The sequence below is a fragment of the Homalodisca vitripennis genome, chromosome 4, assembly GCF_021130785.1.
Source record: "Homalodisca vitripennis isolate AUS2020 chromosome 4, UT_GWSS_2.1, whole genome shotgun sequence".
In the NCBI taxonomy this organism is placed as follows: Eukaryota; Metazoa; Arthropoda; class Insecta; order Hemiptera; family Cicadellidae; genus Homalodisca; species Homalodisca vitripennis.
The window spans coordinates 44,221,286-44,239,037 of NC_060210.1; the positions used below are offsets into that span (position 1 = coordinate 44,221,286).

General features: G+C 31.2%; 1 protein-coding gene across 1 annotated transcript in view; it reads left to right on the top strand.

The window, feature by feature from the left end:
* Nucleotides 1-17,752, top strand: part of LOC124359237 (prosaposin-like) — a 60,135-nt gene that overhangs the window by 25,497 nt on the left and 16,886 nt on the right. The window contains exons 6-13 of the mRNA XM_046811823.1: nt 4,593-4,748; nt 5,154-5,321; nt 9,090-9,209; nt 12,036-12,129; nt 13,645-13,799; nt 14,167-14,298; nt 14,471-14,584; nt 16,133-16,337. Of these exons, the coding sequence (XP_046667779.1) occupies nt 4,593-4,748; nt 5,154-5,321; nt 9,090-9,209; nt 12,036-12,129; nt 13,645-13,799; nt 14,167-14,298; nt 14,471-14,584; nt 16,133-16,337 (1,144 nt within the window). The remainder of the gene's footprint in view (nt 1-4,592; nt 4,749-5,153; nt 5,322-9,089; nt 9,210-12,035; nt 12,130-13,644; nt 13,800-14,166; nt 14,299-14,470; nt 14,585-16,132; nt 16,338-17,752) is intronic.

The following is a 17,752-nucleotide window of genomic DNA, read 5'->3' on the forward strand; positions in this document are numbered from 1 at the left end:
CTTTTGGCTAAATATATAAATATAATTTTTTAATATTGTTAAATTTACCTTTGATCCTGGATGTTTAGAAAATCAATAGATGTAAAAACTGCCTTACGAATTTCCAAACTTGGCTTTTGACCAAGATTTGTAATTTTTTCTAAAAGGGTATCGTAAAGTTGGAGGATAATCTAATTTTTAAAACTTTAATAGGTCTCCTCTTAAAGACAATTTTAGGAAATTTGAAATATGCTAAAAAGTACTTTCTATTTGTCATGGAACACTGTCTGAGTTTCATATCTCATACCTCAAATCGTTCATTCAAAAATTAGCAGGAAATTTTTGTGTTCCATTGAGTAGTTTATTAAATAATTTATTCCAACTTTTTACAAAGAAGTCAAGAGCAGGTGTCAGTAACAGAGGTGATATGGTAAGAAGAGCAGTCGTTTCCTTCTTTAGATTAATCCTCTTCTCTTTAGTTTGATTTGAGTTATGGTTTGAACCTGAAACTACTGCTATAACAGATTTTAACTTTTTTGTTGCATCGAAAATGTTTTTCATATAGAGCTCCTTTTAGTAGTCCAGACAAAGTCAAGATGGGGTAAGGTTGGGCTGCGGAGGATGTTGAATGATCTCCCACCACAGTTTTAAAATTCATTCTTAACTATTGTGTGTGTGTGTGTGAATATAAATTGTAATGAAGCAAAATCACACCTTTAGTCAAAAGTCCATCATGTTTGTGTTAACCTCGGACCTTTATTTTTTGTAAGCATAACACTGAACATTTGTTGTTGGTGGATTGTTGATCTGTAATATAGTTGCAATAAATCTATTCATAACTAAACCTGCAGATGCAGACTTAAATTTCTTTTTATTGGAAGAACCTGTGTGCTTTCACTGAAGGCTTTGCTGTTATCGCTCATGTCAGAATAATGTATCTTTTTTCATCATATGTTTCAGTATTTCTAAGAAATTCCTCTTAAGAAAAATTAAAAGTATTGTTCTTTCATGTGTTGACTGATTTTAAGCCTAGTTTCTTTGTAGAACTAAGTTTTCGTGGAACCCATCTCACATGAGTTTACTGCAGCTAATTCCTTGTAATGGACACTTCTAACTGCAAAAAATTGCAATAAAGAGTTGGAGAATAGTATATTTAAGAATGACTACATATTTGCAAAAAGAGCTTGAATATTTGAAATAAGGAAAACAAAATTAACAGCAAATAATAACTACATTAATAATTCTAATAATAAGACGTGTAAATCAGCGTGGAATATTATTAAAAGTGAAACATGTCAAAATGGTAGACCACCGTTTTTTTTTATTAAACCAGTATCTTTTATCTAGATCTAATAACTTGACCTCTAATTTTAGATGGTGTTGCATTACAGATTTTAATATATTAAATGCCTAAAAGAATTGAGTTCTTTGCAATATGAAGATTTTTATGGGTTTTCTTTTAGCAAAATATTTGAGTATTGGTTCAAGCAAATGGTTGGACAAGGTGTAAATAAATCAGATTTTAGTAAAGTCAAAATGAAGTTACACAGGATTCTGTGCTAGGGCCATACTTGGTTGTAATAGCAGTGAATTATTTTGCTCATAATGTGCTATGTTCTTCTGTGTTATATGCTGATGACACTACTCTTTAAGTAGCAATAAAAATATGGATAATTTACTATTGTATCAAAAGAGGCTATTGTGTGTGGCTAATGAGTCGTTTATGTTTCTTACTAATTCTCTAGTTGTAAATAAAGAAAAGAAATGTACATATGTTTCTCCTTGGATATTAACCCTTCAAGGCGGAAGTATTTAAATGCAAGCCAAACCCTGCTGCGGGACTATTTTTCCAGATCGCGCCATATTTTCGCAAGCTTTTACAAAAACCTTTTTTTCTCGGGCTGTAGACAGTTTATCAACACAATTGTTTTATTGAATTACAAAAAGAAAAATTAAATGCAATAACACTCCCGAAAATAACCTCACTCTAACCAAACAAAGATATATATACCCAACACGTTGCTGCATATTTCACAATAATCTACATTATAAATGTAGGTTATACACACTCCTACGTGATTCTAAAGTTACAACACTGATTGGGATAACTATAAAATGTAGCTTGCCATTATATTATTCAACAAAATAATATTAAAAACACAAGACAACAATCACAGAACGCATTGCATAGCAACAAGTTGCACCGGCGCGAACGAACTGAGTACGCACAATGTCAAGGTCAGATGCTCAGTTTTGTAAACAATACAGCTGTCTCTGTCACACTCATTTTCGACTGCAAACAGCTGCAAAAGATCGACCAACTCATAGACAACGTATTCCATATAGCTCGAGTCCGATATAGTTCACCAAAATAACAACAGGTTTCACCACATGACGGAATGTCGTCATGACGTTAAATACACGTCAAACCGCAGCTGACTACACTTTTGGGATGACGTTTTATACACGTCAAACCAGCTTGAAGGGTTAATATTTATGATAATTTACATTGAACCCTGTAAAACTTTTATGTATAACTTTTTAGAGGGAACGAGACGGTTGTCTCCGCATTTAGTCCTAAAAAAACCTTTGCGCCACTCATTCTTGTATTATGCCTTCAGAATCTAGGTATACACTTAGATAGTAAGCTAAGCTGGAACGAACATGTTTGTGCAATATATAAAAAATTGGCAAGAATTACATATTTACTTAAAAAAATTAAATTCTACATCAACATGGATATGTTAATAATGGCGTTAGGACCATGCCAGGTATATATATATATATATATATATATATATATTCATTTCTTACAAAATGTAAAGAAAATTTTGAAAAGAGTAATTGCCGGGATGTTTATTGTAGCATAATCTACAATCGTTGCACTATCGGAAAGATGCTATTTATGTTAATGATGAAAGCACGAATATTCAACAATATATCACTGAACATATATTTAAAATCGAAAGAATGATTACCTTTATCGCCGCAATTATCGTTGCTATAAACAATTGACACCACATTCACTTTTCACTGCACTTCATTCTTGACGAAAACATTATAACTACATACTTGACGAAAACATTATAACTACATACTTGACGTAATTGTATTATTGTATAGCAACGGTCCACGCGGACGCATCGCTCACTCAAATAGGAGAGAGAGACAGATGTCGGAACAGATGCTCCGCGCTCTTGCTTGCACTTCAAGCCTTAAATGGAACGCGTTAGAGCGAGGTAACGCCGCATGACATCATGTTTTTTGGTGCGTGCAGCCGGTTCCATCGAATTATAAGACGTCATGTCAAAAACTAGTCATTTATACATGGAAAAATTTTAGCCTTGTTAAATTTTAAAATTGCATTACTTCTTGGTTAAAATGTAAAGCATTTTATTCAATTGATGAGAACTTGTCTTGCGACAGTAGTGATTTGAAATTTTAAGACACTGTTACCTGTTTATATTGCATGTATATTATTTGTTTATATTATTGTTTTATACTATTTATTCACAGTTATTATATATGAATAGTTTTTAATTATTGTTAAGGTGTAGTATATGTTAATATTGCTGTTAAGTTTTCATTATTTATAGATTTTAGTTGTTTAATAATAGGCTATGGACAGAGTGCTCCCTTCTTTCTATTTTTAAGTTGACACCATATCAATAAATACTATTAAGTATTTTGACTACATAAATTGCATTCATAAAAACATTTAAGGACAATTAAAGGATCTTGAATCTTGAAGTGAAACATTCATTTCATTAGGTATTGTTTAAACAGTAAAATGTTCTGAATGAACATGCAAAAGAGATTCTAAGGACGAAATAATTACTCCTTTTAACACTTTCATGACAACGGCTTATTTCTGAACTTTTTTATTTGCCTTCAAATTTTTCAATAACAATGGTAAAAAACCGTAATCGTTATTTTTACGTTAAACATCTAAAAAAGTATGTAGGCTTTGCAATTTGAAAAAAAATTTCAGTATGTTTTTTCAATGTTTCTCCGTGTACCCTAAGGGGTACCTAAACAATTTATTTATCTTGAAACCCTATGGGTCACAAGTTGTCGTGAATGTGTTAAATTTGGAACATACTATCATGTACCTATGACATTCTCTGTAACTAAAAATCTGTCACTGATTGTAATTCTTGTACAGTAACAATGCTCACAGCAATTGTTAACTGAGTACACTTGAGGTAACGCTTACCAAATACTCTTGAAGAGCTGATAAGAAACAGGTGTAATAATGGCAACTTACACATTGATTTGTCTCGTTACTTATTGAGAAACCCTCGTAAATGGAATATATGTTTGCCATTACCCATTTTATCAACCACAAAAAGAGAGATTAAGTAGTCTTTCTGTGATTGTGACAAAATTGTTTATATATGTTCCAATTTACTCTCTGTACACTAAGAAGAATACTAACCTTTCAATTTCCCAAAGAAAATACTTCTCTTCTTATCGTATTAAAACTTCTTATTTCTAATATAGTAATAAATATTTTCTAGTTTTAGAATATATAATGTTTAAATAGCTTGATAACAAAATCGATCTATAGATTTGAAATACCAGTTCTATCATTGATTTAATGTTCTTGGCAGATGTGTGGATCTATGGGCAGTTTCTCAGACAGCTGTTCTGCCATGATCATCGTTAATTTCAACAAGTTGTACGAGAACCTGGCTGAGCGTCTGTATCCAGGTGGTGTCTGTCACATGGCTGGTGTGTGCAGTGAGAGGTACCATAACCACACTAAGGTGAGAGATAATTATTGATAGTTTTATTATGTTTGCAGCTAGAAGCTCAATTAAAAAGAAAACATGAGAACTACATCTTAATTCTATCGTTACTATCGATAATTTGCTATTACCAATACCTTTTTCAGCGAGCTGGGAGGGAACTTGGAGTTTTCACCTTCCAAAAACACTGTTCCCCATCAAATACATAACAACAGTTGGATGCCCTTACAGCTCTGTGTGTTATAAAAGTCAAGAGTAGTTTATTTCAATCAGAGATAATTTCATAGTGTAATAAGCTTTTGTCTTTAATACAATAAAAGGTCCACTGGTCAACATAAAATATTAATATATATATATATATATATATATATATATATATATATATATATATGATGAATTAATTGATCTTGGCTTGATTACCAGGCAGTAGAGGTGAAAGAGATTCCACAACTTGAGGGAGACATGCCTTGTGAACTCTGTGAACAATTAGTCCAACACTTGCGAGACATCATGATTGCCAATACGACAGAACGGGAGTTTGAACAAGTTCTGCTGGGTATTTGTGGCCAGACTAGAAGCTTCAAAAAAGAGGTTTGTGTCTTTTTACTCTTATAACACTTTTTACAAAGTCAGAATCCTTTCAAATTTTGTATCATGGTAAAATAAATAAATATGTTTTGGATATTGGTTGTACCGAATGACGATTATACATGGGGGGTGGTGACTTCTGAGGTCGTAGTAATAAATACTCGAATTGCAAAATTTACTTATAAGTTCAGTTTAATTATGAAAACTTACAAGCACCACTTTTAGATGGTAAAGGAAAAGTATGTAATGCCACGTTGCTGCCAATTAGAATATAAGAACTAAAAATGTATATCTGCTAGGTGGGCCTAAAATATCCAATGTTCTTTGGAATTATGCCTACGATATTTTACTTTATAAAACGTTAAGCTTTTACTTCCCTTCGCAATGTGTAGACTCACAACCCGGGTGTCGGCGTCTTGGCACGAGACAATGGCGCTGTAGTCTAAGAAGGGTTATTTCTAGTCGGTGGTTACTAGAAGATGAGTAGAAGTTATGAAACTGGTAGCCATCTACTCAAATAATATGTGCCCTGTGAGCCGTGAGCCGTGGGACACGTAAACTCGCCTAAAACAAATTCGCGACGGTATTAGCCATTTAATGATACAAATTACTTATTATAACAACGTGGCCATAAGGACGACGCCACAACTTTTATCTATCTCAATCAGGCAAATAAAAGGTCTTCAAGGGTACGTTACTTTACAATTTACAACTTTACATTACGTTACAATCATTTTTATACGTTTGGCATCAAAGGGCTAATTTAATAATATGAAAAGATAAATTTTACTTACGGACAAAGCGCGCGAGGTCTGCTCGGTCACATAGTTGGGCTGCTACAAAGGGTTAGAAGAAAATATTCATCCGCGTGCCAATTAGGTAGTTACTCCGCCGATAATTTAGTTCCGGAACATTGGATAAAAATAATATTAAATTATACTGGCTGACTAGGTTGCGAAATTTACATTATATGAAATTTAATTAACTAATTTACGGTACATGGTATAAGTGGAATATTCAAGATTTTAATTTTTTTTTCAATAACACCATAATAATAATAATGTTATTAATATTATTAAATAATATTAAAAACTAAATAAGAAGTAACCTAATAAAAAATGTCAACATAATTATAAGATAGTACCTAATGTAGTAAGCTATTACCAATTAACCTAATAGGCAGGAAAATATTAATAACAATAACTACTAAAACTAAACTAAACTATTGAATAAGAACAGTACACATGACATAACGCGTACACAAATCTGAAAATAACTATAATCACATTAAATATGTTAATATAACAATACCAGGATCACAGGTCAAATATTCATGAATAGTTACATTCATTTAGTTTGTATATAACTTAATGTCTCTATCTTAAGAGACCAAGCTTCATGAGAAAGTTTATTAATTTATTTTATTTTTATGAAGGTGTTACTTCAGGCATGTTTGGGTTGATATCAGATGATGAAGCTAATTGTTTTACTGGATTTGTGGTTGAAAAATTTTAATGTAAGGGAAGTAATGAAAGCTTTAAAATTGGAGTGGACTTTGCAAAGAAGAATGAATTTACTAACATCTCCCTTTGGCCAAGGAACGTAACATTGAAATGTTTTTTATGTCAATGCTTTGACTGTTGAAGGAACAAGTATAGCAATAGGTGAGTCCGTTAAATATATTCGTATAACCATTAGCTGTCTTTTAAGAAGGTAAAACCACATAGAGGCGTATCTGCGAGACTCACAGTGTATTATATGATGAGAAGGTTACAGCAAATTTTAGCTAGGAATGTGCTTTAAAAGTGTATTTTGAATGTTTCAATAGTATTATAAAACTGGTATATAGAAGGAAAATAGTCTACTATCCCAACATATATACCTTCTCCAGAAGCGGATCATAAGAATAATTTGCAAAGCACTATACCTAGCTCGCTATAGGGAACTAGTTAGACGGCCGTGAAGGAATATTTACTGAAGACGCTATATTATTCTATTGAGTTTTATTACTGAACAATAACCTATATTTATGATGATCATGGTGTTAAGGTGCTAATAACGGGAAGAAAATAAGTATGTCTTGTTATTGATGCTAGTCTCTTTTTATTGATTTAGTCTTATGAGAATTGTTGACAATTTCAAATGTAACACGAATATTTAAAAAAAATCTGTAGAAAAATTTAAAGTATTAACAAATCAAGTTTCTTTGAGAGAATAAATTAGCATGAGTAACAAAAACCATAGTAAGTACTGGGAACCCCCACATACTTAAGACACTTACCAAAAATAAACTCATGACCTGAAAATGTTTGCTTTATATAATTATATTCTTGAGTAATGACCTACAACGAGCTCTTTTAGTTTGTTTATCACTAGGAATACAGTTGTTTACTAGTAATTTTATTCAAACAATTTTAAATTTTTATGTATTTTTTGGTAAAACAATAATTCTATTATCTTATTGAAATCTATTGAAAACCTATTTAAATTATGTAATAATACAATACAAAGGAAATACAACCAATCAGTTACACTCATAAGGAATATTTATTTTGAGATATACATATCTCAAAATATCAATGTAAAATTGTCTACCAAAGCTAGTCAATTATTCAGTCCTAATTTCTATGTTTCAACTGTAAGTAAGTATAAATATGTCACCTCTGAAAATTCACATATGACTGAAACTATTAAAATAGTAGACCTACTTCTGGTTTAGTCAAAAATAGATAGATTTTGTAATACTGGACATATTGATGTAGTTCATTGTAGAAATAAAGGATTCCAACTATATATGTACTGAAGATATTTTTCTAGAGTCACTCAATAACAGATTTGTGAAATTTGAACAGCCGCAATATTGGAACTAAATGAAAAATCACCAATTTCTTGGAGATAAAAAATTAACAGAATTTACGTATAATTGACACCTTGAAAAACTGTTTAAAATTAAATTGTATACAACAAAACATTTAAGAAATGTTATATACATTTCAAAGCACATTTTATTAATTTCTAGGTCTATATATAACAGAGTTCAACATTTTTGAAACATTTAAATGGCCGCCATATTGGAATGAAATGGTGTGTACCAAGCTGACCAACCCGAGATATTTATTGGTTAAATGTTTGTACGTTATTCGCAAGTTTCAAATTGTTTGGGCTTTCCGGTGGGACTCTTATCATTTCCAACTTACTTTTAAAAAGGCATTCGAAGAAATGAATGTAAATTAAATATCGAATGAATAAAAATTAATAATCAATATTTAGATTTTAATCAGTATCTTATTTTATTTTATTTCTGAATCATAACATTCTATTTCTTAACATAATATTAATAAACTTTTATCACTTTTATACTTTTATTTTACGTACAATGTACATTTCGGAATCATTGATTCCATCTTCAGGTACAAAAGTTTGTACCTGAAGATGGAATCAATGATTCCGAAATGTACATTGTACGTAAAATAAAAGTATAAAAGTGATAAAAGTTTATTAATATTATGTTATTATTTTAAAACACTTTTAGAGGCTACATCTCTAACATTCTATTTCTATTATAAGTAATTTATCTGGTTATCATTGTTAAGTGATTTTTTTATATTTATATGCTTTTATTTTTTTATAATTCTGATGAACTCAATTACACTATTATATATCACTAAAGAATAATAAAGATTGTAAAACTTGAAAAACAAGAGAACAATTATTACAAATTACAATCATTTCCTTGTTATTAGTTAAATGTTAATTTTTGTGCTGTTTTAGTGTGTGGACTTGGTGGAGACATATTACCCAGTTATTTATGCTTTCTTAAGTGAAGAATTGGATGGTAAAGTTCTCTGCACTGAGATAGGAATCTGTCCTAAAACTGCTTCATCAATTCATGTAAGTATAAAGAACAAGTGATAAAATTGAAGATCTGGTTCTATTGATCAGCTGTTGAATACTAAGTTTTCTTTAGAGTGTTGAAATTTAATATTTCATAAAATTACCTATATCAATTTGAAAGTCCATGTTCCTTAACATAGAACAATCTAGTTCTAAAGGTCGGTATGTTTAAAGATTTTTGACAGTAAATTTGTTGAAATTAAATTTTGTTTTAAAATGAAACTTTCAAACATGTGTTTTGTTGTACCATTGACAATTGTGTTAGTTTCTATATTCATCTAAGGAAATTAGAAAATTATTATCATTATTATAGTATTAATTGTATCATTACATAATTTGTATACAAAATAAAAAATTGCCTCTATTTTATCCCTAACTTATGTCTGTAATTTTTCTGGTTTACTCTTAAATTTAATAGAAGTTCAATTTAATGTTTATTTCTTTGTGGAATTAAGTGGCAACATGTGTTTTTAGGTAGTTTAACTGTTTCCCCCAACAGCTTGAGGTTAGTGTTGGTCTTAGAACAAGTGCATAGTTGCTTAATCATAAAAAATAACTGTTACAATCACAAGTACACTTTGTTAATCTTTTGGGAACCTTGGAAACTGTTGTTGATATATGTTTTACTTTAATGAAACCTTGGAAACTGTTGTTTATATATGTTTTATTTCATAACACATTTATGAAGTTAAAAATTTTATTAAAATAGTAATAAAAATAACTTGAAATTAAACTATTTACATTTTATTTAAACTTCAATCAGTAAAAAAAATCATTTCCCTGGTAAATGGAAGATACAAAATATAAATGCATGTTCCAGTAACTTGTTGAAAAAGATAATCTTTTTACCTTTTTTAAATTAAATTTTTTTTGTTGGCACGCTCAATCAACAAATAATCAAACTACAATACACAATACAGCTTTTTAATCTTATTCCCAAATTTTGCTGACATTTCTTACCTTAAAAAAATATTATTAAATATAATCACAATTATTTTTGCTATTTCATATCTTAAAAGTAGACAGTTACTAATTTGATTCCAACTCCACTTGAATTTTTATAATACAACCCCTTTATAGAGCATGAACTAATAAGCTTTACAATAGTATATTAGTTACAACTAATTACAAATAAGTTTTCTTCTATGGCTGGGTTAATATGTTAATTGAGGTGTTAGATTTGGTAATCTTACTCATATTGTGACTTAAGAAGATGGTGAACTTTGGCATCTGATAGTTCAGTGCTGATAGTTCAATCAGTGTGTCAGTGCTAGAGGAATGTAGGTGAAATTGGTGGAACTACCAGATTGTGTTCTATTAGGGAGCACTACCGTTTGTGGTGTTTACTTTTTAACTATCATAAGTCACCCGTGACTCATGCCACAGACTGGTTATATTCAATGAGACCAATACTGAATCATTGAATAAACCTACAAAACATGAAAAATTTAAAGATCTACCCTGTAACTTGAAGGCTGATGCAATAGCGTAGCAGACAATGACAGCAGCTGAAATCAGTGAGAACAAGGGAAACAACTGTGTACATCTGAATCACAGGTGACTCATGCCACACACAAGAAATAATGCTCATCATTCTATTGTTGTTTGACTCTTTATTGTAGTAATTATTAAACGTAATTTTCTCCGCTTCAATCACCATTTAAATAGGTAAAAAACTGTTTTAAATGTACATTCTGTGAAGAGCAGGTTGGTGAAATCCAGTAGGGATCTCACGTACAAGTTTACTATGAGTCACCGGTGATTCATGCCGCATTGAACAATTAATTCAGCCCAGTAGTGCCTTGTGGTAATTTTCTTGGGGAGGGGTTAACATTATACGGACAATTTTACGGATACATCTTTAGGTCACTTGACTCAAAATCACAATAAAGTAGATGCTGACTCTGACGTAATTGTTTTAGTAGTGTGAAAATGAGTGAATAATAAATTTATTTAACTTTTAACATTCTTTGAAAATATTGTTAATTAAGTTTACTTAACTCTTCGCATGCCACTAATAAACCCATTAAATTTCATATAATGCCAAGACAAGTAAAAAATCTTTTTTCTTAATTCAAATCTAATTTTATCATGGTTAAACTATACAAGGTAAAAGCAAAAAAGTATAAAACAGGGCATTTTACTTAAAATTAGTGTATTTATTGATAAAAAAACTATTTAGAAAACTGTTTATTTCAAATAAATTTAAATTTCACTGTGAAATGTAATTAAACTGATAAGTTTTATAAACTACTAATTGTTAGTATATTTTCTAATCACACCACTACCACACGATGAAGAATAATAATGAGTAACGTCTGAAGTAATAGACGCGTTCTTGTGACAACCGAGAAAGCAGTAATACACATATATAAGCATTTTGTAAATAAACAGGTGCATTATTAATATAAAAAGTAAGAATTAGTCTAACAGTAAAATAAAATTCAAAATGATGAGTAAATAAATAGATAAATTAAATACAAACATATCACAGGCTTTAATAAATAAATATATGTATATATATACTGTATATATATATATATATATATATATATATATATATATACAAAAACTGAGTTTAAATAATACCAAGATATTAACATACTACAAAGTATTCCTCATTTTTACTTTCTGAAAACTATTATATAGATGTATTTGGTTTTTCAGTGGTATGATAATTCTACTAAAATATTTTAAAATTTACACATGCCTATTCAGAGTAAATAGCCAGCTGTTCGTGGGTTAATATTATCATTACTTATAACCAATGTACTTTACTGAAGTGTAAATGATTTGTCCATCAACTGTTAACCTGTTATCCAGCCATTGTACCCGCTGTTGCCTGCACATGTCGCTGAGTCTCTGCAGAAAGAGTCCTCAGGGCTTCACCGAGTATCTGTTACTACTTCAGGAGTTTGTAAGTATATACTTGAGTTTTGGTTTATGGCACAATATCTCGCATCTGTCAATAAACTAATTGTATTTAGATTTAATAGTAGCCGTTCTGTTGAAAGATGCAACATAATGAATACAATTAGTTATGAGCACTATTTTACAATATAAAGTGGGAGAGTTATGAGCACTATTTTATAATATAAAGTGGGAGACTTTGATTAACATGTTCGCTGCGGGCGAACTCTGGTTACCACTGCTACGCTGCACTAGGAGCAGGCGGTAACTCTGGTTACCACAGAGCCTTTGTTCTGAAATGAGGTCAGTGTGCGGCCAGTACTCGAGCTATCACAACGCCGTATTTCTCACTCCTCTGGAGGTACTTTTCCCGCATTTTTATGCACTTCGTTTTCACATTAGACTTTTTCATTTTTTTTTTTTAACTTTTACATTAATTTTGGTTTAGACATTTACGTATAAATATTGTTTATGTTTTTGTAAATGAATAAAATACAGTTCACTTAGCTACAATATGTTCATTTGGAAAATTCCCACTGCCATAAAAGGGTGTTCCCTAGTGCGAGCGGTAACTAGAGTTACCAGCTGGCAAGGAAGACTGTCCTCAGGAGCTAGTGGTAACCACAGTTACTGCATTCCCAAAATGGTAGAGAGTGACATTTTTGTGACAAATGAGTAATTTTCACATATTTCTATGATATTTCATCCAAAAGTAAGTAAAAATATATTTTAAAAATGTCAGCATATACGGAACTCTGTATAGGGATTTTTAGCAGCGAATGTGTTAAGGTTTGGTTATATATAATGAACAAAAGCAAGACAGTAAATATACTACTTGTAAACCAGAGTTACACTTTTTTGTACCAAGATTGTCCATTACATTAATGTTAAGGTGCATCCTTGTTGAGATGTGCTTGTGCTTGGTGTATTGGGATACAATTTTCTGCAATGATTGTTTCTTCCACTTCATGCTTTGCCATGACATAAATTAAAATGTCCTTTATATGGCTGTGAACACCAGCACCAATACTTTATCCTACTTTTAGGTACTCATTATTCTTGAAAGTTGAATAAATTAGTTTAAGAATAATGATATAATAGATATACCAATTATGGAACAGTGAATATATCTTTGTGCTTTATTATGTATTTATACTGATTTGACAATAGATCTTGTGGTTAATGTAATAATGTGTAAAATATCAGATATCATTGTTTGTGTTTATCAAACAAAAATAGCAATATTTTAGTTTAGTATCCATTGATAGAACTTTAAACACCTGAGGTTGTTACAAATTCATGTAATAGTATGCAGTTTGTTGATTTTGTAGCAATATCAGATATCCTTGTTTGTGATTACCAAACTATAATGGCGATGATTCAGATTAGTATCCATTGAAAGAATTTTAAAACACCTGATGTCACCCATTTATTGAAATACATATAAAATACCTACTAATTATTTTATCTATTTAGTGACAAAATAATACAAACAATAATATCAACTAACATAAATGTGCAGCCGTACATGCTGGAATGCACTCACTGCAAGTGTCTGAAGCTCAGCTGCCATTGGACAGCCTGGTGCTTGTGCCTGGTGACAAGAACTTGTGTCAGATGTGCGAGTACTTCCTGCACTTCCTACAGAATGAACTGACGAACCCAATTAACGAACAGGTATTTATATTAGTTACAAGGGATTCATCAAAATATTCATACCACGGCAAAGGAATATTGAGAAGTGTTTGGTAGGATATGGAAGTGTATTAACTCTTTGTCGTGTACTTTTAGTTTTCAATTATATACTAAAAGTAAATGTTTAAAACTTATTTGTTCTGGTTTTGCTAAAACAAAACCAACATACAAAAGTAAAAAATTCTGTAGCCTATTTGCCATGTCCGAATAAGTATACTATCTGATCAAAGCTGCTTCTTGGTTAAGTTTGAGAAAGGTCCTAATTCCTTCTGATATAATGAAGAATTCATTCATCTATTCACATATCATGGTAATAAGAGTAAAATTGTGATTGATTATATCCTTTCAGGTTTTGATCAAGAAAGCAGAACAGGCTTGTAATGAACTACCCGATAAGTATGCACCACTCTGTCGCAGCTTTGTAGACACATACGCCTCAGCTGTCATAGCTCTGCTGGCACAGGACATTGACCCCTCTCAGGTGAGTCAAATAAACTTAGCTAGAAATGAGTTGACTCGATTTCATTAGTATATAGAAAAATATAAAAATTATCACTAAAAAATAATACTTAAAACTAATTTGTACACCATAAAACAGAGGAAAAGTTGTGAAGAGATTTTTAGCATGTACATTATTGTATGTATGTGTACAGGTTTGCCCTAACATAGGAGTTTGTCCTGGATTTTCTGACAGTCAAGTTGAATGTGAGCCCTGCAAGACAACTGCTCTTAACTTGGTCAACAGTGTTGGTAGTAACACATCTGAGGTCAGTGAATACACAGTGTTAATAAACTATATTCTGAAACGTTATAAGATGGTTTCTGTCATTATTTAAGCGTTAATGTTCTTTTGTAAATACATTATAAACTTAATTCTTAGTGTAACAATATAATTTTTATAGCTCAAGAATTACATGTTTAATAGTTATAATGGTATAAAACATTAAGAAAATCTTTAATTTCAATTCTTGATAGTGTAACATTTTTAGATTTTTTGTAGACTTAGTTTGTAAAATATAGTAATTTCCCTGAAATTCTGCAAATCCTTGGATTATTTTTTGTGTTATCAGATGGCTTCCAGAGGTTTAAGAATGGGAGGAATTAGTTGAGTGATGATTTTTACTTAACTTTAACACAGGCAAAAAAAGCTTTATTTAGCTTGCATTTGCAGTAGATCTTACAACCTATTTCTTTTTTTCAACTTCAAAGTGAAAAATCAGTTGTAAACTATGAAACACGCAGGAAGTTTGCTAGTGAAACTTCTGTGCCTCTCCGGTCCATTACGTGGAATTTAAAACTAGTTTTGCTGATATAATGATACTGAATAGATAAAACTATTTAAAAATCCATTGAAAGTTAAAATGAAAAATGCACCTTCAAAGTTTGAACTTAACCGATTGACCTTGAAAACAAATGTTGCAAATGAAGACTTGAAAGTGTGTTGCAAGAAATGCTACAACAATACAGATCATTATCCATTTTAAAAGTAGGTTTTCAAATGTATTTTGTACTTTAGATTTATTAATTAGTGGTATTCATTGACAATTTCTTAATAGGAAATCAGAAAATAGTTATCCATGTATTTTGCAATTTTTTCATTACAGGTATTTGAGCAATGACTTCAAGAGATAAAAAACAACTTTGGAAGTAGATTTTTTTGTATTTGATCTATATATATAATTTTTTTTTATTCTGTGTATATATATACATCGTATATATATATCTGAAAATAACTTTTTTGAAATCCAAGTATAGAGCAAACCTTTGTGATGAACATCTCAAATATATTTTGTGGACAAGCATTGTTTGCCAAAAAAACTGCACAAATCTCACACACAGACTAGAAAGATAAATGCATGGCCGCCCAGAAAATATGACTAATGTTTAATATGGAAATTTTTTATATTGTTCTTAAGAAACCTACTATTTTAACTCAAATAGTAGTATATCCAATCAATGTTGTCATGGTTCTAGTCACTGTAGAACCTTGAATTCTTGGTATCTAGTATACACATGTAACAATATTGTCTTAATTAAAATACATATATTCCACCTGCCTCTTGAACTTTCTCAGTTAGGGCCTTGAATGAAAGCATTCTTGAAACTCCTGCTCTAATATATTATATGTTTGTATAGCTAAATAAATAATTTAAGTAAGACAATTTTAAACATTTTGAGTTGAGAGTATTTTTAGCTACGCTTGATGTGGTCAAAAGACCAAACAAATGATACAAACAAACACAGGTCTTTTATTATAAAAGAGGTCGGTACAATTATTCATGAAGCAGTTGATGTAATGTTATAACGTTTTGAAGGCGAACATCAATAAGGAACTGATGACGCTGTGTCTATCTCTGCCATTCGAGGAGAGCCGTCATTGCAGCCGAGTAGTCGCCTCACATCACGAAGAGCTGACAGACATGGTGCTGGCCGAGTTCACTAGTGATGAGATGTGCTTCTACATGAAGTACTGCACCCCAACTCCCTCAGCAGTGGTCACTCTGTCCGGTGGAGATGTGGGTTAGTGTTTCTACACTTAGTAGCATTACAAGCAACTCTTGGGTCTATGCAGCGGAGAACAACCCGATGTAGTACATCTGGGAAGTTCATATGTAAAGAACGTATCACTGGATCTTTTTGCAATGCATGGCTTAGCCACTTGAAACTAAAATATTTGTAAGATACTTGTTATTTTCTGTTGGAACCGTTAGTAAGTAAGTTAACCCTTTAAAATGACAGTTTTTGAGTCATATGCGTAATAAAGTGATTGAGGATCAACACTTTGTTGATTTGCAAGTGTTTGGGGGGAAAACTATGGAATCAAAACTCAACAAATTATCACATTTAATTTAACATACATTATTTACTTTTTTATTTTTAAAAGTCAAGTTTGAACCAATTTTATACAGACATTTTTATCTAGTACCTATGAAGACTAATTTCATCATCAACAATGATTTTTTTGTCATATATTTATATGATTACTTCAGAAAAATATTCACTAGACTGTTGTTACTCAATAAAACTCTGTCACTTTGTAACTGCCATATCAAAAAGGAATATGGCTTGAATGAAAATTATTTACACTGTTGTTATGCAACTATAAGTAAATAAATTTTACTTTGAAATCAACATAATGAAAGTATTTGAAAAATCAAGGAAGCCATTTCTCCCCCAGATAACTCTGTCTGATTTTGTGTATAATTTAAAACATTTTTAAAGTGGAAAACCTCTATCCGCACATAATGATTTTTGGTCATATTTCTAGTAGAGATGTTTCCACCTCCTAGTTAGGCTATTAATTGAATTTTATTTAATCTCCTTGGCTGTCAATGCACTTATTCCATCATTGACTGGATACATTTAAGTTCAGTTTTAATTTTTGGGAAGAGCCAGAAGTCACATGGTGCTAAATCGGGTGAGTATAGTGGATGTGGACACACAAGAATACTTTTCAGCCAAAAACTCACAAATGAGAAGCGAGGTGTGACACACGGTGCATTGTCATGTCATAATAAAGAAGGAAACTATTTGCCCATTTTTTGGTTCTTTCTTTGTATGTGGTTTAGCAAACATTTCAGTACGCCCCTATAAAATTCAGAGTTCACTGTTAATCCTCTTGGAACGAACTCTGATCGCACTATGCCCTCACTATCCAAAAAAACAATGAGCATGACCGTAATGTTAGATTTTGACTGATGTGCCTATTTAGGGCAAGGAGATTCACTGGTTTTCCATTGGAAACTGTGCATTTTGGTCTCAGGATGTTATATCCATAGACCCAACTTTCATCTCCAGTTACAATTTCGGCCATGAAGTCCGGATCTGCCTGAAAACGATCCTTCAACTCTGTGCAGACCGATGCATGATTTTCCTTCTGTTCATCACTCAAAAGTCTACGAACAAAGTTTGCACACACTCGTTTGCAAATTATT